This window comes from Jaculus jaculus, chromosome 4 (assembly GCF_020740685.1).
Source record: "Jaculus jaculus isolate mJacJac1 chromosome 4, mJacJac1.mat.Y.cur, whole genome shotgun sequence".
Classification (NCBI taxonomy): Eukaryota; Metazoa; Chordata; class Mammalia; order Rodentia; family Dipodidae; genus Jaculus; species Jaculus jaculus.
The window spans coordinates 25,470,571-25,485,641 of NC_059105.1; the positions used below are offsets into that span (position 1 = coordinate 25,470,571).

Sequence of the window (15,071 nt, forward strand, 5' to 3'; positions counted from 1 at the left end):
GGTTCACCTTTTGTTTCCTTTACAGTGCAGCAGTGAAGGAGGCTCATTCTCCGTGGAGTGCGGACTTCACACCCGCAGACGGCAGCTGCAGCTTCCTTACAGTAAGCACAAACCACCGAAGGACACTCATCTGGGCCCTCGTTTGGGAGGAACGGCTGCTTGGCTAAGGATTTACTGAAAGGAAAAAAAAAAAAAAAATCCATCGGAAAAAGAACTGTGGGCCTCTTACCCCAGCCCTTAGGAAGCTATGCCGTGAAAAGGCTCCCGACTCATTGACACAGCAAGTTGGAGGAGCTTCCAGTTCTTCTTTGGAGGAGTGGAGGAAGAGAGGGGAATTTTCTTGTTCAAGGCGTTTGGAAGGATGGCTTCCCAGTTTCATCAGCTTCGGATCCTGGTGTGGAAAAACTGGCTAGGTGTCAAGAGACAGCCGGTGAGTTAAAAAAAAAAAAAGGGATGGGAATATGGGGGCACGTGGCCTTACTCCAGGCAATCCTACAGTGTCATCTTATGAGAGTTAGAAAGAAAAGAGTTTAAAGATATTTTTCAAAGCAGGAAACAAGATATTTAGGATTCACCCTTCCTTCTGTCTTTTGGCTAATGGGGCGAGTCTTAACATGCCCCCAAAGCAGCCTTTTGATTTCAGTAAATTAGCAGAGTAAATCAGGACAAGCCCTGGGCAAAGAAAAAGATGTACCTTGTTACTGGGTGAATTGGAACTACTGTTGATTTCTGGGCTTAAGCCAAGATGCCATCAGTATTTTCCTTAATGGAATTAGCTAGAAATGGCATGAATGAAAGTGAAGCAGTTATTTGAAATCATTTGAAATGGGAAGAAAAGTAGTGGAAAACCAAAGGTGATAGAAAGTTGGCTGCAAAAGTAAGACACAACAGAAATAGTTTGAAGGCTATAAGTATGGAAATGTGTCTAAGAAACTGAAATATCTAAAAATTATTTATTGAAATGATAGTATGCGTGCACACATGTGTATTTGTATATAGAATATATACATATGTGCATATCTGTCATATGTATATGTCCTTAGTTTTGAGTCTATTATTGAATTACTTTATTACTTTACTACTATAGCCTGTAATCTTTATTTATTTATTTATTTATTTATTTATTTATTTATTTATTTTTTGAAGTAGGGTCTCACTCTAGCTCAGGCTGACCTAGAATTCACTATGTAGTCTCAGGGTGGCCTTGAACTCATGGTGATCTTCCTACCTCTGCCTCCCGTGTGCTGGGATTAAAGGTGTGCACCACCACACCCAGCTTAGTCTGTCATTTTTTTGCTCTTTCCCCATCTTTTTGGTGCTCTTACATTAATTTTTGCTTTCTAACTAACAAAGCTAGATATTAATTCTTCCCCAGATAGAGTCCAGGGACCCCAAAGAAGGAACCACCTTCTATTTGTCGTGTATTTAGAAGAACTTTTGAAAACCAGGAAAATCCAAAGGGCCATTCAATATACTTCATTTTAGAATAGTCATTCCAAGCATCAATCTGGTAATGTAGATATACAAATAATATGCCTCATAAAGGTCAACACCTTATCTGTCTGTCAGTTTGCTTGCTTGCTGGGTCTAGAATCTCATTGTATGTATGAAGAGAAGGAAATAGATGTTCACTTACCTTTGTGAATTTGATGAACAGGATTTAAAATCATAAAGTGTCATTTGGTTGAGTGGGTGTATTCAGACATAAAATGATAAAACACTGACATTTTTGTTAGTTTGCTAACTGTAAAAAATAGCATAAATGAAAAATTTTGGATTCTTATCTCATGGATGATTGTGGGTGGCATTCAGCAGGGAGAGCCCTAGTTAGGTGGCTGTTCCAAGCATGAGCTGGGACTCCACCCGTGACTTATGAAACATGACACCTGAGCTGTGCTTTTCCCACTTGTAAAATGGGTACAAGCTGTGCCAGACCTAACTTAGAGTTGTGGGAGGACCTAAATGTGGACATATATTTTCAACTGCTTTAGAATTGATTGTGATGACCAAGGGATTTGGGGCACATATTATTTGGATTAATGAAAACAGGGAAATACAGATGAAAAGAAAGAGAGAGAGAGAGAGAGAGAGAGAGAGAGAGAGAGAGAGAGAGAGAGAGGTGATAAAAATTCAATGATTAAAAGCACCAACATAAAGGAGTTGAAAATTTGTGTAATTTTGATAAACTGGTTGCCTACATTGTATGCTTTCCTTGTAATTTCTCAAAATCAATAAACAAATGAGCAAAAAAAAAAAAAACCCCAAAAACAAAAACACAACATATACATACCAAAAGTTCAGGTGAATAAAAACTTTTTTTTTACTGAGAAATATTAAAATGTATTTATTTATTGACAAGGTCTTGATCTGTAGCTCAGATAGTCTTGAACTTGCAATCCTTCTGCTTCAGCCTCCTGAATGTTTGGGTCATAGGGCATGCACCACATGCTTGGCTATGAGAAGTTTTATCCTTAGAAATTTTAGTGACAAGTTTCTTTCTCATTCACATTGAAATGAGACTATATTGATACTTCAGGATGGTTCTTCATTGTAGTTAGCTTTTTCTGGACTTGGTGATAGTCTTAGATGAGATGCAAGTCTGATATATGTTAAACGTGTTTTCAGCATGATGATATGACAATTTCCCACAGTAACAAACATGGTACAAATGATATAGCATGCTCTTCTCATCTAGCTAACACTCCTTTTGTAAAGATAATAGAAACAGTTATCTTTTTATTTTATTTTTAGTTATTTACTTTATTTATTTGAGAGAGATAGGTAGAGGCAGATAGAGAGAAAAAGAGAGTGGGCATGCCAGGGCCTTCAGCTGTTGAGGACAGACTCTGGATACATGTGCCATCTTGTACATCTGCTTATGTTGACACTAGGGTCCTTTGGCTTTGTAGGCAGACACCTTAACCACTAAGCCATTTCTTCAGCCCTAGTTAACACTCTTAAAAAGCCTCTAGTGATTGCACTTTTCCTAGGACATAAGAACACTTGAGCAACTGTTCACTTGGGATGTTTTGTTCTTTAGGGAACCTTGACAGAATGGGATTTAGGCTCCTAAGTGTTGGTTTCAGGAAGAGGTACAGAACAAACAAAAAACCTGAATTTGGGAAAATACAGGAGGTCCACTTGAATCCATTGTGACAACCCAGGGGAATAAGACAGACCTGCAGAAGATGGTGATGGCAAAATAGAAGGAAGGACAATGCTGAGCAGAGAGTAAGAAAGATACATTTCTTTATCATAGTTGAAGGCTGTATGTGTGGAAGCATTTCACTTAAGAGGGAAGAACAGTTCAAGAGAGGTAAAAATATGAAAAGAGACAATAGACAAATTAGATGATAGGCTGTGCCAAGGAGGTACATAAAACTTTATGAAGAGAGCATGATCTGCTGGTCTTTACTACTTGGTTACCCATTATGCAATCTTTTAAAATGCAAATATATATTAATATTAACTTTATTATACATACACATATATACATATATATATTAGAGAGAAAGGCAGAGAGAGAGAGAGAAAGACAGAGACAGAGACAAAGAGGGAGAAAGAGAGAGAGAAAATGGGTGCATCAGGGCCTCCAGCTACTGCTAACTAACTCCATATGTATCCATTACCTTGTGCATTTAGCTTATGTGAATCCTGGGGAATCGAACCTAGGTCTTTTGGCTTTGCAAGCAAATGCTTTAACTGCTAAGCCCTCTCTAGCCCTAAAATGCAAATATTCTATCTGTATGTTAATTTCACAAATGTAATCTAAGAAAAAAATAAACCTTTACTCCCAGGAGTATAGATGTTGTGTGAAGCTGGAAATGTATTGTCCTTACTGAATATTAAGGGGAAAAAATGCTAGTATTGCCACTATGGCAACATTCCTTAATTTAAAAAAATATATATCTTATTTATTTATTTATGAGAGAGAGAGAGGGAGAAGAAGAAGAGGCAGAAAGAAAGAGAGAATGGGTGCACCAAGGTCTCCAGACACTGCATACGAACTCCACAAACATACGCCACCTTGTGAATCTGGCTTATGTGGGTCCTGTGGCATTGAGTCTGGGTCCTTAGGCTTCACAGGCAAACACTTTAACCACTAAGCCATTTCTTCAGCACCATTCTTTAATTTTTTAAAAAGAGATTTATCACAAAACAAGGTGGTGGGAAGGGAAGAGGAATCTATGAATGAAACAACAAAGACATGCAAAAAAGAAAAACAAGACATAATAAGATATTAAGGTAGATTGGACATTACTGAGGAAATAGAAAAGTATAAGATAGGTCAGAGAATGACACAAGAATTACCAACAACTATATGACTTGAGAAATAGGAGAATAAGACATGCTAACTACTCAACCTGCCTATATTTTTTAGGTTGACTTCTTAAAATTATTCTTGAAATAAGCTTCTCTCTTGCTTATAAAGCCAAAAGTCAGAATTCTAGAATATTTAGGATTATGCAACTGAAAATTTCACAAAGTGCTCAAAAATTCAAGGTCACATTAAGAATCCAAGTATCAAAATTTCCCCAATCATGGGGCAGTTTACCCTTCCACTTCTTCTGACTTGCGTTTTCTTTCTCAAATGTTTTCTGATCCTTGCTCAGAGCTAGGCTCATCAGGGAATAGGTCTACATATGTACTGAGGAGGCCAAAGCTATTGTTCTTCTTTTCTTTCTTTCTTTCTTTCTTTTTTTTTTTTTTGTTTGTTTTTCGAGGTAGGGTCTCACTCTAGCCCAAGCTGACCTGGAATTCACTATGAAGTCTCAGGGTGGCCTTGAACTCACGGCAATCCACCTACCTCTGCCTCCCGAGTGCTGGGATTAAAGGCGTGCGCCACCACGCCTGGCTTCTTCTTCTTTTATTTTTAATAAGGTGGTTCCCAATTATATTGGAAAATTAATACTAAAAGAATTAAAAATGCATTAAACAGCAATAAAAATGTTCAGTATTAGAGAAAATCAATTAGATGTAGTTGTTACATTGCTGGGCTTATAATCTAGCTGTGAAAATTATAGAAAAATGAAGATACATTCATTCTAAAGTGAGGCATTGCAACAGGGAGGCTCAGCTAATGAGGTTCTAGTTAATGACAGGAAGTAGTCATGGGACAGCAGAGAGCTGCAGGCTGAAAGACCAGATAGTACAAGATAAGGAGTTCATCTTCCACTAAGAAGATGGCTCTTAAATAGACACGTAAGTCTTCTCGGGAGTGGCCTGAAGAAGGAAATGTAATACTCACTGGTTGCTTTCTATTATAATTACTTAGCAAGGGAATCATGCGTTAGTTTAAAATATTTATTTATTTATTTGCAAGCAGAGAGAGAAAGAATGGGTGCACCAGGGTTGCCATCTGCTGCAAATGAACTCCAGATGCATGAGCAACTTTGTGCATCTGGCTTTATGTGGGTACTGGGGAATCGAGCTTGTGTTGTTTGACTTTGCAGCCCCATACTTTAGTTGATGACAGAAGTAGCTATCATGGACATCCCAATATTTGCAAACTTGGAATTTTACCTCAAGGTTGACTTACCACAATCCCTCGGCTATTTATCCATTTTCCTTTCACAGTGACTAGGGAAAGAATTCAGGTTGGCCTTTGCAATAAAATTAAATAATTGAAATAATATTTAGATTATTAAAAATTGAGAACTAAATTCTAATCCCAAATTTAATTATACGTCAGATTAACAAAAACTAGAATCTGCATAGTTTATCTAGATCTTGCCAATCACTCATTTTTTTAATTGCTCAAGAATTGACTTTTACCTGTTGTTTATGGTGCCTGACACACATTTTTAAATGCATTCAATAAATAAAGTAAATACAGTGGAAGTGTTTGAGAAGTGGGAAAAATAAATTTACTTAAAGTCAAGCAAAAATGTGTCCTTTCAAAGTATATTATATGTACGAAAAAATGTCATAATGAAATTCATTTCTTTGTATGTTAATTTAAAATGTTAATTAAAACCCCTCATCACCAACTCTCAAAATGTGTTGTTTCCATGCACATCATAGAAAATTTCCCATTTCCAAAATGCATTACAATTTGTAAGTATACTATTCAGAACAATGACTTAATCCTAGTTTTTTGCTGAGTCATTTATAGGGCTGGCAATGTTGAATAGCAAAAAGCCCAGTTCCCTGGAGACTCTATGCTATTATTATTTATATGTTTTGAAGGTAGGATTATGGTTCATTTCAGAGTTAAAGAACTAAGCTCTTATTTTAGAATGTGAACTCTGGAATCTTCTGTGCTGCCTGATAATGGCCATCCCCATCTTAGGAAAATGCAACAAGAAAGGAATAAAGGACATCAGTGACAGCATACTGTTTGTTGCAGAAGACTGGTCACATTATTTTCAAGTTTGTAATAAAAAGTTATGATTCTGTGATGTAGGAAGGGCTTTAAATATCTTTTAAAATATTTTTACTTGTCTATTTGCAGAGAGAGAGAGAGAGGGAGAAAATGAATGGGTGCACCAGGGCCTCTGCAAATGAACTCCAGGTGCATGGGTGACTTTTTGCATCTGGCTTTACATGGGTACTGGGGAATAGAACCCGGGTCATTAGGCTTTGCAGGCAAGTACCTAAGCCACTGAACCACTTATCCAGCCCCCTTTAAATGTCTTTTAATGCTGTCTAGATTTGAAATAAGAAAACCTCTTATTAGTCTCAAAGATGAACTAATAAAATTGTAATATCAAGATCAAAGAAAGCCAGTGATCCGTTTATGCATATAGCTAGAAGATTAATGTGCTGGTGCTACAGCTGCACTCTGTTCAAACACCAGCTCTACCACTTAGTGGCTTCTGAAAATAAAGTTTGCTTATTTTCTATAAGATTCCATTTTCCCAGAAGTGAGCTTATTACACTAAATGAAATAATCCATGTTCAATGTTTTACAGCATAGCACACATTTTAGATAGTCACTGTATTAGCTAGTATCATTTGGAGTACTATGTGGAATTCTACTGCTAATTATAAAAAGACACTTGAGAACAAGACTTCATTTTGGGGAATGATATTTTGAAACAAGATTTAATGAGAAATTGCTAAAGATACCCAGAGGGAAAAGAGATTTGGTCTCTTTCCAAATATTTGCAGAATTCTCATGTGGAAACAGAGGCTAAACTAAAATAAATGGGTGGTCACAGAAAGAAAGATTGTACCCTATGTGAGCAAAATATCAGACAACACATATTATCCAATGACAAAGTGTCACGGGGCAGTGGGTTTCCTGTCGCTGGAAGCATTCGGGCCTGGGCTATATGGATACATGGCAGGGATGTCCTAACTCTTGTTGCCTCATTTTGCACCTCTCTCTGTTCCTGGAATATTCTACCCTGTTCCTCATCTATGAATCTTTGACCAAATATTTCTTCTGCTTATAAGCTTTCTATTTCCTTCTCACACTCCAACACATATATATTTTCTTACGCCTAATCCCTTTTCATTTTTTTCAGGTTTTAGGTTCAACTTTTCTTGATTTATCTTTCTTTTATACTCTTTCCTTTCTGCATAATAGTATTGTTACTTATATTCATTTGTTAATTTTTTCTTCCCTCAAAAGGTTGGAATCTTTCTTTTCAGAACAGTAGATGCTCAACAAATTTGTTTATGTTAGTGGAAGTGCAGACCTTATAGAAATTAGTACTGGATTATTATATGCTCTATTTCAGGTTTCCTTAAGAGTTCCCAAAACTATAATCAAGGGGAATATATACTGTTCATGCTAGACATTTTATTTTATATTCAGAGTTAGGCAAAACCATCCCTAGTCAGACTTGGATATTATGCTGATAAACAATATCATCCATTTGTGACATAACCAACTTCAAATCACTAGTGCAAGAGGCACAGGTCTAAGTGTCTTATGGGGACAAGGTGATGATGTGACCCTGTAGATAAGAAGACAGGGAAAACTGACACATATGACCCAACAGAGAACACGTGATCAACTTCAAGGCCTTCAAATCCCACCAACCACGATTTCCACATACGCACAGTGAATAGAAGTCCTCCATGAGTATAATTTGGTCTGTGTAGCACTGGCCCCAGGAGGATCAAGATGTAGTTATTCAATTTATGGTGTCTCCAAATGATATTTTAAATTTAGAATATGCAGGAAAACTGCTCAATTTAAAATTTGCCCAATTTTATTATTCACATTTTAGTCAAAATTGTAAGAAAGCAACAGCAGTACTAAGCACAGAGAGGCCCAAATGGACTAGCAGAGAGGAAAATAAATGGTTCTGACAAGAAAGTAGAATATGAGTAAAAAACCTAAAGTTTAAATCCTGTGTTTGCTCACACTTTTCAGAAAATTCAGTTTTCAAAAATTTGAAACAATGATTCTTACAAAGGCAGAGGTAAATGCTACCAGATAATTCAATTCAATTAATACTACAGAGCAGCTCTCCAGAAAAATTTGAGAGTAAATTTACATTTAACTGATGTGATTTTAAGTGGATGACTTCCCTGATTGTACTCATTGAAATGTGCCCTGGCATCATCATGACTCATCCAAATAAGAGAGCAGAGTAATGAAGATACATGTATGAAAATGTCATCATGAAATCCATTATTTCATATACTAACCAAAAACGTTAAACAAAACAGCTCACAGGCTGAGCTGTAGCTCAGTGGAGCACTTATCCAGCACGTGGGATCCAGTGAAAAGTGAACTCACACCTTCTGTCCTCACATTTGCACAGTTTTATATCAACAATATTCCATACTCTCTCTATACAATTGCCCTTCCTCTTCACGGACTAACTGGACTCTTGCTCTGTGGAAGGAAGTCCATGAAGACAGTATGTAGCAGTGCACACCCAAAGAAGCCACCCACGCGTTCTTGCTGATTAGTCTGCTCTTAAAGCCCCAGCCCTATTCTCTAGTGACCCCAGGACCCTGCTAGTCCTTGGGCTTTTCTTTTTTGTTCTTGTACACACCGCCTTAGAGCTGGGCCCTAACCCATGAGCAGACTTTTCATGTTGTAACCAAATAAAACTTACAGCAAAACTAATAAAAACAAACAAAAAACTCTCCAATTTTAACACCTGCGTACAGCTAGATAGCATTTTTATAAGTGTTCATTATTATTATTATTTTATCAAGTAGAGAGAGAGAGTGAGAGAGAGAGAGAATGGGTGTGCCCAGGCCTCCAGCCACTGTAATCGAACTCTAGACATGTGTGCCACCTTGTGCACATGTGCAACCTTGCACATTTGCATCACATTGTGCGACTGGTTTATGTGGGACCTGGAGAGTTGAACATGAGTCCTGAGGCTTTGCATGCAAATGCCTTAGCTGCTAAGTCATGACTCCATCCCTAGCTAGAAGTTTTGGAGCAAATCTTGCTTGTTTGTTATCTCTTTTTCTTTTCTGTTTTAAAAATATATTTTACTTATTTGAGAGAGAGAGAGGGAGAGGGAGAGATGCAGATAGAGAAAGAAAATATGGGCATGCCAGGGTCTCCAGCCACTGCCATTGAACTCCAGATGTATGTGCTACCTTGCACATCTGGCTTATGTGGGTACTGGAGAATTGAATTCATAGGTAAGTGTCTTAACTGCTAAGCCATGTGGTCAGTCCTGGCATCTCTTTTTCTATTGCTCCATTTTTGTCTTCCTTTTAATATTGGGTCTAGATTTTCAAAAGGAAATGCAGAGTTATTTTAAATAAGTTTTTTTTTAAGTTTAGAATAATTTCAATATTAAAGAAAAATTGGCAGAACGGTAGCTTTTCTTCCTATAGCTATTTGTGGCTTGTGCTCTAACACTAAAGTCCTTACTGTAATTTTCTACAACAAACTTAACCCAATAGTACCATCAAACATTTTTTTTAACTTGATTCCTCATGGTCTACATTTCAAATGAGTCACATAAGATATATTGGAACCTTGTATTAAGGAAGCTTGAAAATAGATTCTAATTTTCAAACATATCAGAAACTAGGCAAGAATAACAACACAGCTTACAAGTCTATGACTTTTGTATTTTTTCAGTACATTTTCTGTATTGGTTTCTTTTTTTGCTCCTCAGAGCAGCACACTAATTATAAAAGTGTGTATTCTGAGATTTGGGTCCATCCTTGTACTTTGCTTCCCCATTGGTGATATGCCTTTGGACAAGCTGTCAGAGAAGAAAATGAGGGAGTTGAAGTAAATCAAGGACCTTTAGCAGTTTTGATGCCATCGAGATTTTTGTCAGTCTAGTTTGTAGCTCTTCTAACAAAAATCTTTTTAAATACATTAGATAAAATGGAACAATTACAATTATAAATAAAGCTAATTATCTATGTTTTATCAAGTATTAAAATCAAATTGCATGGTAAGATATGTTTCTGATTATAGCATTAAATAAAAGGTCTAGTAGTGACTCCACAGCTGCCTTAATTTTAACATTCTCATAAGTGTAAATAACACTTAGGATATCTAGAATACTTGTAATGTAATTTAAGGATATCCATGATTTCTACCAGTGGCAGTCACAGGTACTTCTAATGACACTTTGGTTTATTACTTATATTCATCATTAATACAAATTTCAATTTTTGTATTTGCCCAGAGAAAATAAAAATGTGTTATTTTTTTCTATCCAAACTTAAAAAGGGCCTGAATTCTGCCCATTAGATGATCTCAAAGATATTTTCCAGCAAAAGCATTCTAGGATTTCAAGTTGGGAACGGCGAGAGTCCTAGTAGTTGGGAGAGGTGACATCTATCTAGTTCCAGTCTGCGCAAAGTATAGTCAGTGGGCTGCTGCCAGTGCCTCCCATCTACTGGGAGCTTGCTAAAAGTGCAGAACCTCAGGTCTCCCTTCAAATCTATCAAACCCACATCTGCACATTTGCAGAAGGCCCCCCAGGATTCTGTGTGCCCATCACTCTCTGAGAAATGCCGCTCGCTGTCAAGCAGTTCCACCTGTCTGGGTACATCAGTGACGGTCACCTGAGCAACAGCATTTCTGAACTCTACAGTGAACTAACAAACTTTTTTTTCACTTTTATTTATTTATTTATTTGACAGAGACAGAGGGAGGGGGAGAGAGAGAGGGAGAATGGATGCGCCAGGCCTCCAGCCACTGCAAACAAACTCCAGATGTGTGCGCCTCCTTGTGCATCTGGCTAACGTGGATCCTGGGGAATCAAACCTGTGTCCTTTGGCTTTTCAGGCAAACACCTTAAGTGCTAAACCATTCCTCCAGCCCCTTCACTTTCTTTGTGTGTGTGTGTGTGTGTGTGTCTGTGTGTGTGGTGTAGGCATGTATATGTGCCCTTGTGGCACCCCATGTGTGACAAGGGGCGCTCACCTCTGGAAGCCAGAGCAGAACATCAGGCATTCCACCCCGTCATTCTTCTGCATGTCCTGATTTGTCTTTTACTGATACTGGATTTTGCTGTTTTTTTTTTTTTTTTTTTTTTTTGAAAGTGCAGGTGATTCCCTGGCCTCTGCTTTCCTGTGCAGCACTCAGGTTACAGGCACATGTGGCCAAGCCTAGCTGTTTACATGGGTCCTGGAGATTTGAACTCAGGCATTTTCAGGTCCCCGCAGACCTTCATGCTCGTGCAGGAGGCACACTTAAGTGATGAGACATCTCTCCATCCCTGAACCTCAAGCCCATCAACAAGAATAGTGCTCTTCACACCTAACAGACTTAAAAAAATTATTTATTTGTTTGAGAGCAACAGTGGGAGAGAGAGAGAGAGAGAGAGAGAGAGAGAGAGAGAGAGAGAGAGAGAGAGAATGGGCGCACCAGGGCCTCCAGCCACTGCAAACAAACTCCAGATGTGTGCACCCCCTTGTGCATCTGGCTTACGTGGGTCCTGGGGAATCGAGCCTCGAACTGGGGTCCTTAGGCTTCACAGGCAAGCGCTTAACCGCCAAGCCATCTCTCCAGCCCTCTATCAGATCTGGATCTTGAAATCCTCCTGACTCAGCCTCCTGAGTGGCTGGGATTACAGTCGTGTGCCACCAGGCACTGTGTGACTTTTGACTTGAATAATGTTTATATCAGAAGACAAAACAGCTGGGAGTGAACCCCTATCACAGAAATTTCAGTGCCCTGTACATTCATTTCTTTCTTTTAAAAAAAAATTAATTAATTAACTTATGAGGGAGGGAGAGAGAGAGAAAATGAATGGTGTGCCAGGGCCTCCTGCCTCTGCAAACAAACTCCAGATGCATGCCTTACCTTGTGGATCTGGCATACGTGGGTTCTGAGGAATCGCACCTGGGTCCTTAGGCTTCACAGGCAAGTACCTTAACCACTAAGTCTTCTCTCCAGCCCACTTTACATTTCTTGAGCACCTATATTTCACAAAGTAGTAAAAAATTCAGAGATACTTTAAAAGAGATGCCTGGATCAGTAGCTTAAGTTCTACAATGGAAGCAGACACAAGGGATTATAGTGGGTCCTCAGTAGGGTAAAATTCACTCAGATTCAGTTATTCACTTTGTTCGTTCATTCGCTGTCTCAATTCAACAACATTTATTGGACTATAACCCAAGGTCACACACTACTCTTCACGCTTAGCATAAAATACTGACGCTGCAAGTCGTAAGCTAGGTCTAGGTTGAAACTACACTGGATTTATACGCCCTGTTTAGAATGTTGAGTTTTATCTAATAGGCAACTGGGAAATTCTAAAAGATATTTAAGTGAGAAAGTTAATGATCAGATTTGAGCTTTACAATAACTCTTCTTGGAATGGTAATGAGAGAGGTAACCTACCAGAAAGGGAACTTCAAAAGGACATTTCATGACTCTGAGTAGGGAAAAAAAATCTTTCTTATGAAATTGTTACTAATACTTAATAGGCAGTTAAATATCAGCTTGTAGTTTGACATATTTCTCATACTTAATGGTGTTGGATCCCTTTTGATTTAGAGCATTTTTAACTTACTGATTCAGTGATATAACTAACAGTTTTTTCTATCATTCCTTTGCAGCTTTGGACACTGGTCTTGATCTTGTGGCCAGTCATCATTTTCATAATTTTGGCTATTACCCGGACCAAGTTTCCCCCACTAGCAAAACCAACTTGTAAGTAAATGTTTGATTATTTCCATAACACTTGTATGATACTTAAAATATACTATGTTATTTAACTTCAATAGTGCATACCCTTGAAATTTCTTGCATAAAGTTTGTGTGCTCTTTCTCCTGTGTTTTCATATTGAAAAGTTGAACCTGTGCCCAGTGTGGTGGTGCATGTCTGTGATCCCAGCACTTGGGAGGATGAGACAGGAGTATCACTAGTCTGAGGACAGCCTCAACCTTAGTTCAAGGGAGGTTAAAAAAAGCAGCAAAAATTTGTGCCAGTAATATTTGTTTAGGAAAAATTTGAAAGCGCATAGGAACCAGAATATGTTTAAGTGATCATAATTTATTTACATCATGAATCTCACCATGGTAGGCACACACAAACCGTCAGCGATCTCAGGTTGCCGCCTTCTCTCCTTTTGTAGTCGAAACTGTAGACTTGCATCTGATCAGCTCAACAAACAAAATCCTGGGCTGTAAGAAACTCTTCTCTTTCCTTCAGAGCTGAGAGTTAAGTGGCGTAAATGTGTTGGCATGGTTTGTTTAAAAGAACGTGGTTTCCTAATCAATGCTGGTTCAGTTACATGCGCTCACTGTCCAGTGAAAAATGGATCTAGACTGCCTAACTCAGTTCACTGTGGCCTTTTGGATCCAGCCCAGACTTGCAGTAAGGATTCAAGACGTAGAACTGAGAGAGCAAGCTTTGTGACCAGTGTGTGCTTCCTCTTCTTGCTCTCTTCCCCTTCTCTTTTCTTGTCTTTTTCTTTTAGAACTAGCTTTCTTAGTAGAGGTATAAAAGACAATTCAAATGTTTGAAGTGTCACCGAAATATCCCATCCCCTAAAAAGATTCTTATAGAACATTTTTTTTTGTAATTCAAAATGTGTTTATAATGAACTATGGCTATTTGATATATAAAAGAATCCATACTAAATTATTTTATAGAGAAGGTATCAAGTTAGTGGCTTTAAAAATAATTGCAGGGCTGGAGAGATGGCTTAGCAGTTAAGGCGCTTGCTTGAGAAGCCGAAGGACCCATGTGTGACTCTTCCTAAGTCTCCATGGAGTTTCTGCACAGTCTACATGCAGGAACACAAGCCAGATGCACAAAGTGGTGCACGCGGGCAAGCTCACACATGCACACAAGGTGGCACACACATCTGGAGTTCGGTTGCAGTGACTAAGGCCCTGGCACACCACATCCCTCTCTCTCCCTTGCTCTCACTCATTTTATCAGGTAGTTATTGCCATACTGTAATAATTATTGATTATAAAGTGATCATATTTGTCGGTAGGAGAGAACAAAATTACAAGAGTTTCAAACACTGGAAGCATGCTTACTAGCCTCTTAGATCACATGAATCTCAGCCTAAAAAAATAGCTGGCTTGTTATTAAGGCTATGAGGGATTTCTCACTTTAATGTGAGAAACCTAGAATCCAAAGAGAATGTGGTCTGCCAAAATTCAATCACATGGGGCAGGAGAGAAAGATACTGGAAACCCATACCCTCTCATATTTGTGAAGCAAGAATTTACCTAAGAGAGAGAGAAAGAGGGAGAGAGAGAAAGGGAGAGAGAGAGAGAGAGAGAGAGAGAGAGAGAGAGAGAGAGAGAGAGAGAGAGAGGGAGAGCGCTCAAGTATTTATTTATTTGAGAGAAAGACAGAGAGAGAGACTGGGTATGGAAGGGCCTTCTGGCCCTGTAAATGAACTCCAGACTCATGTGCCTCTTTGTGCATCTGGGTTTATGTGGGTATCAAACCCAGGCTGTCAGGCTTTATAAGCAAGCACCTTTAACTGCTTAGCTATCCCTGAAGTCTCCCTCTTCTCTTATTCCTTGTCTAGGGAATTTGGATTCTATCTTAGGTTTCTTAGACACATAATTCTTTCCAGGTCTTGGTATATAAGAGCTAAATAAAAGTGATGCCCAGGGTTCTTATTAATATTAAAAGAGTATGAAATATGGTCTTATAACTGAAGGCATTATCTGTAGAACTAATCAGAAAATCTAAGATGAA

General features: G+C 38.4%; 1 protein-coding gene across 1 annotated transcript in view; it reads left to right on the forward strand.

Annotated features, from left to right (window-relative positions):
- Window positions 1–361: 361 nt before the first annotated feature.
- Abca12 (ATP binding cassette subfamily A member 12) overlaps window positions 362–15,071 on the forward strand; it is a 183,608-nt gene continuing 168,898 nt past the window's right edge. The window contains exons 1-2 of the mRNA XM_045148359.1: window positions 362–430; window positions 12,961–13,054. Coding sequence (XP_045004294.1) covers window positions 362–430; window positions 12,961–13,054 — 163 coding nt within the window. The remainder of the gene's footprint in view (window positions 431–12,960; window positions 13,055–15,071) is intronic.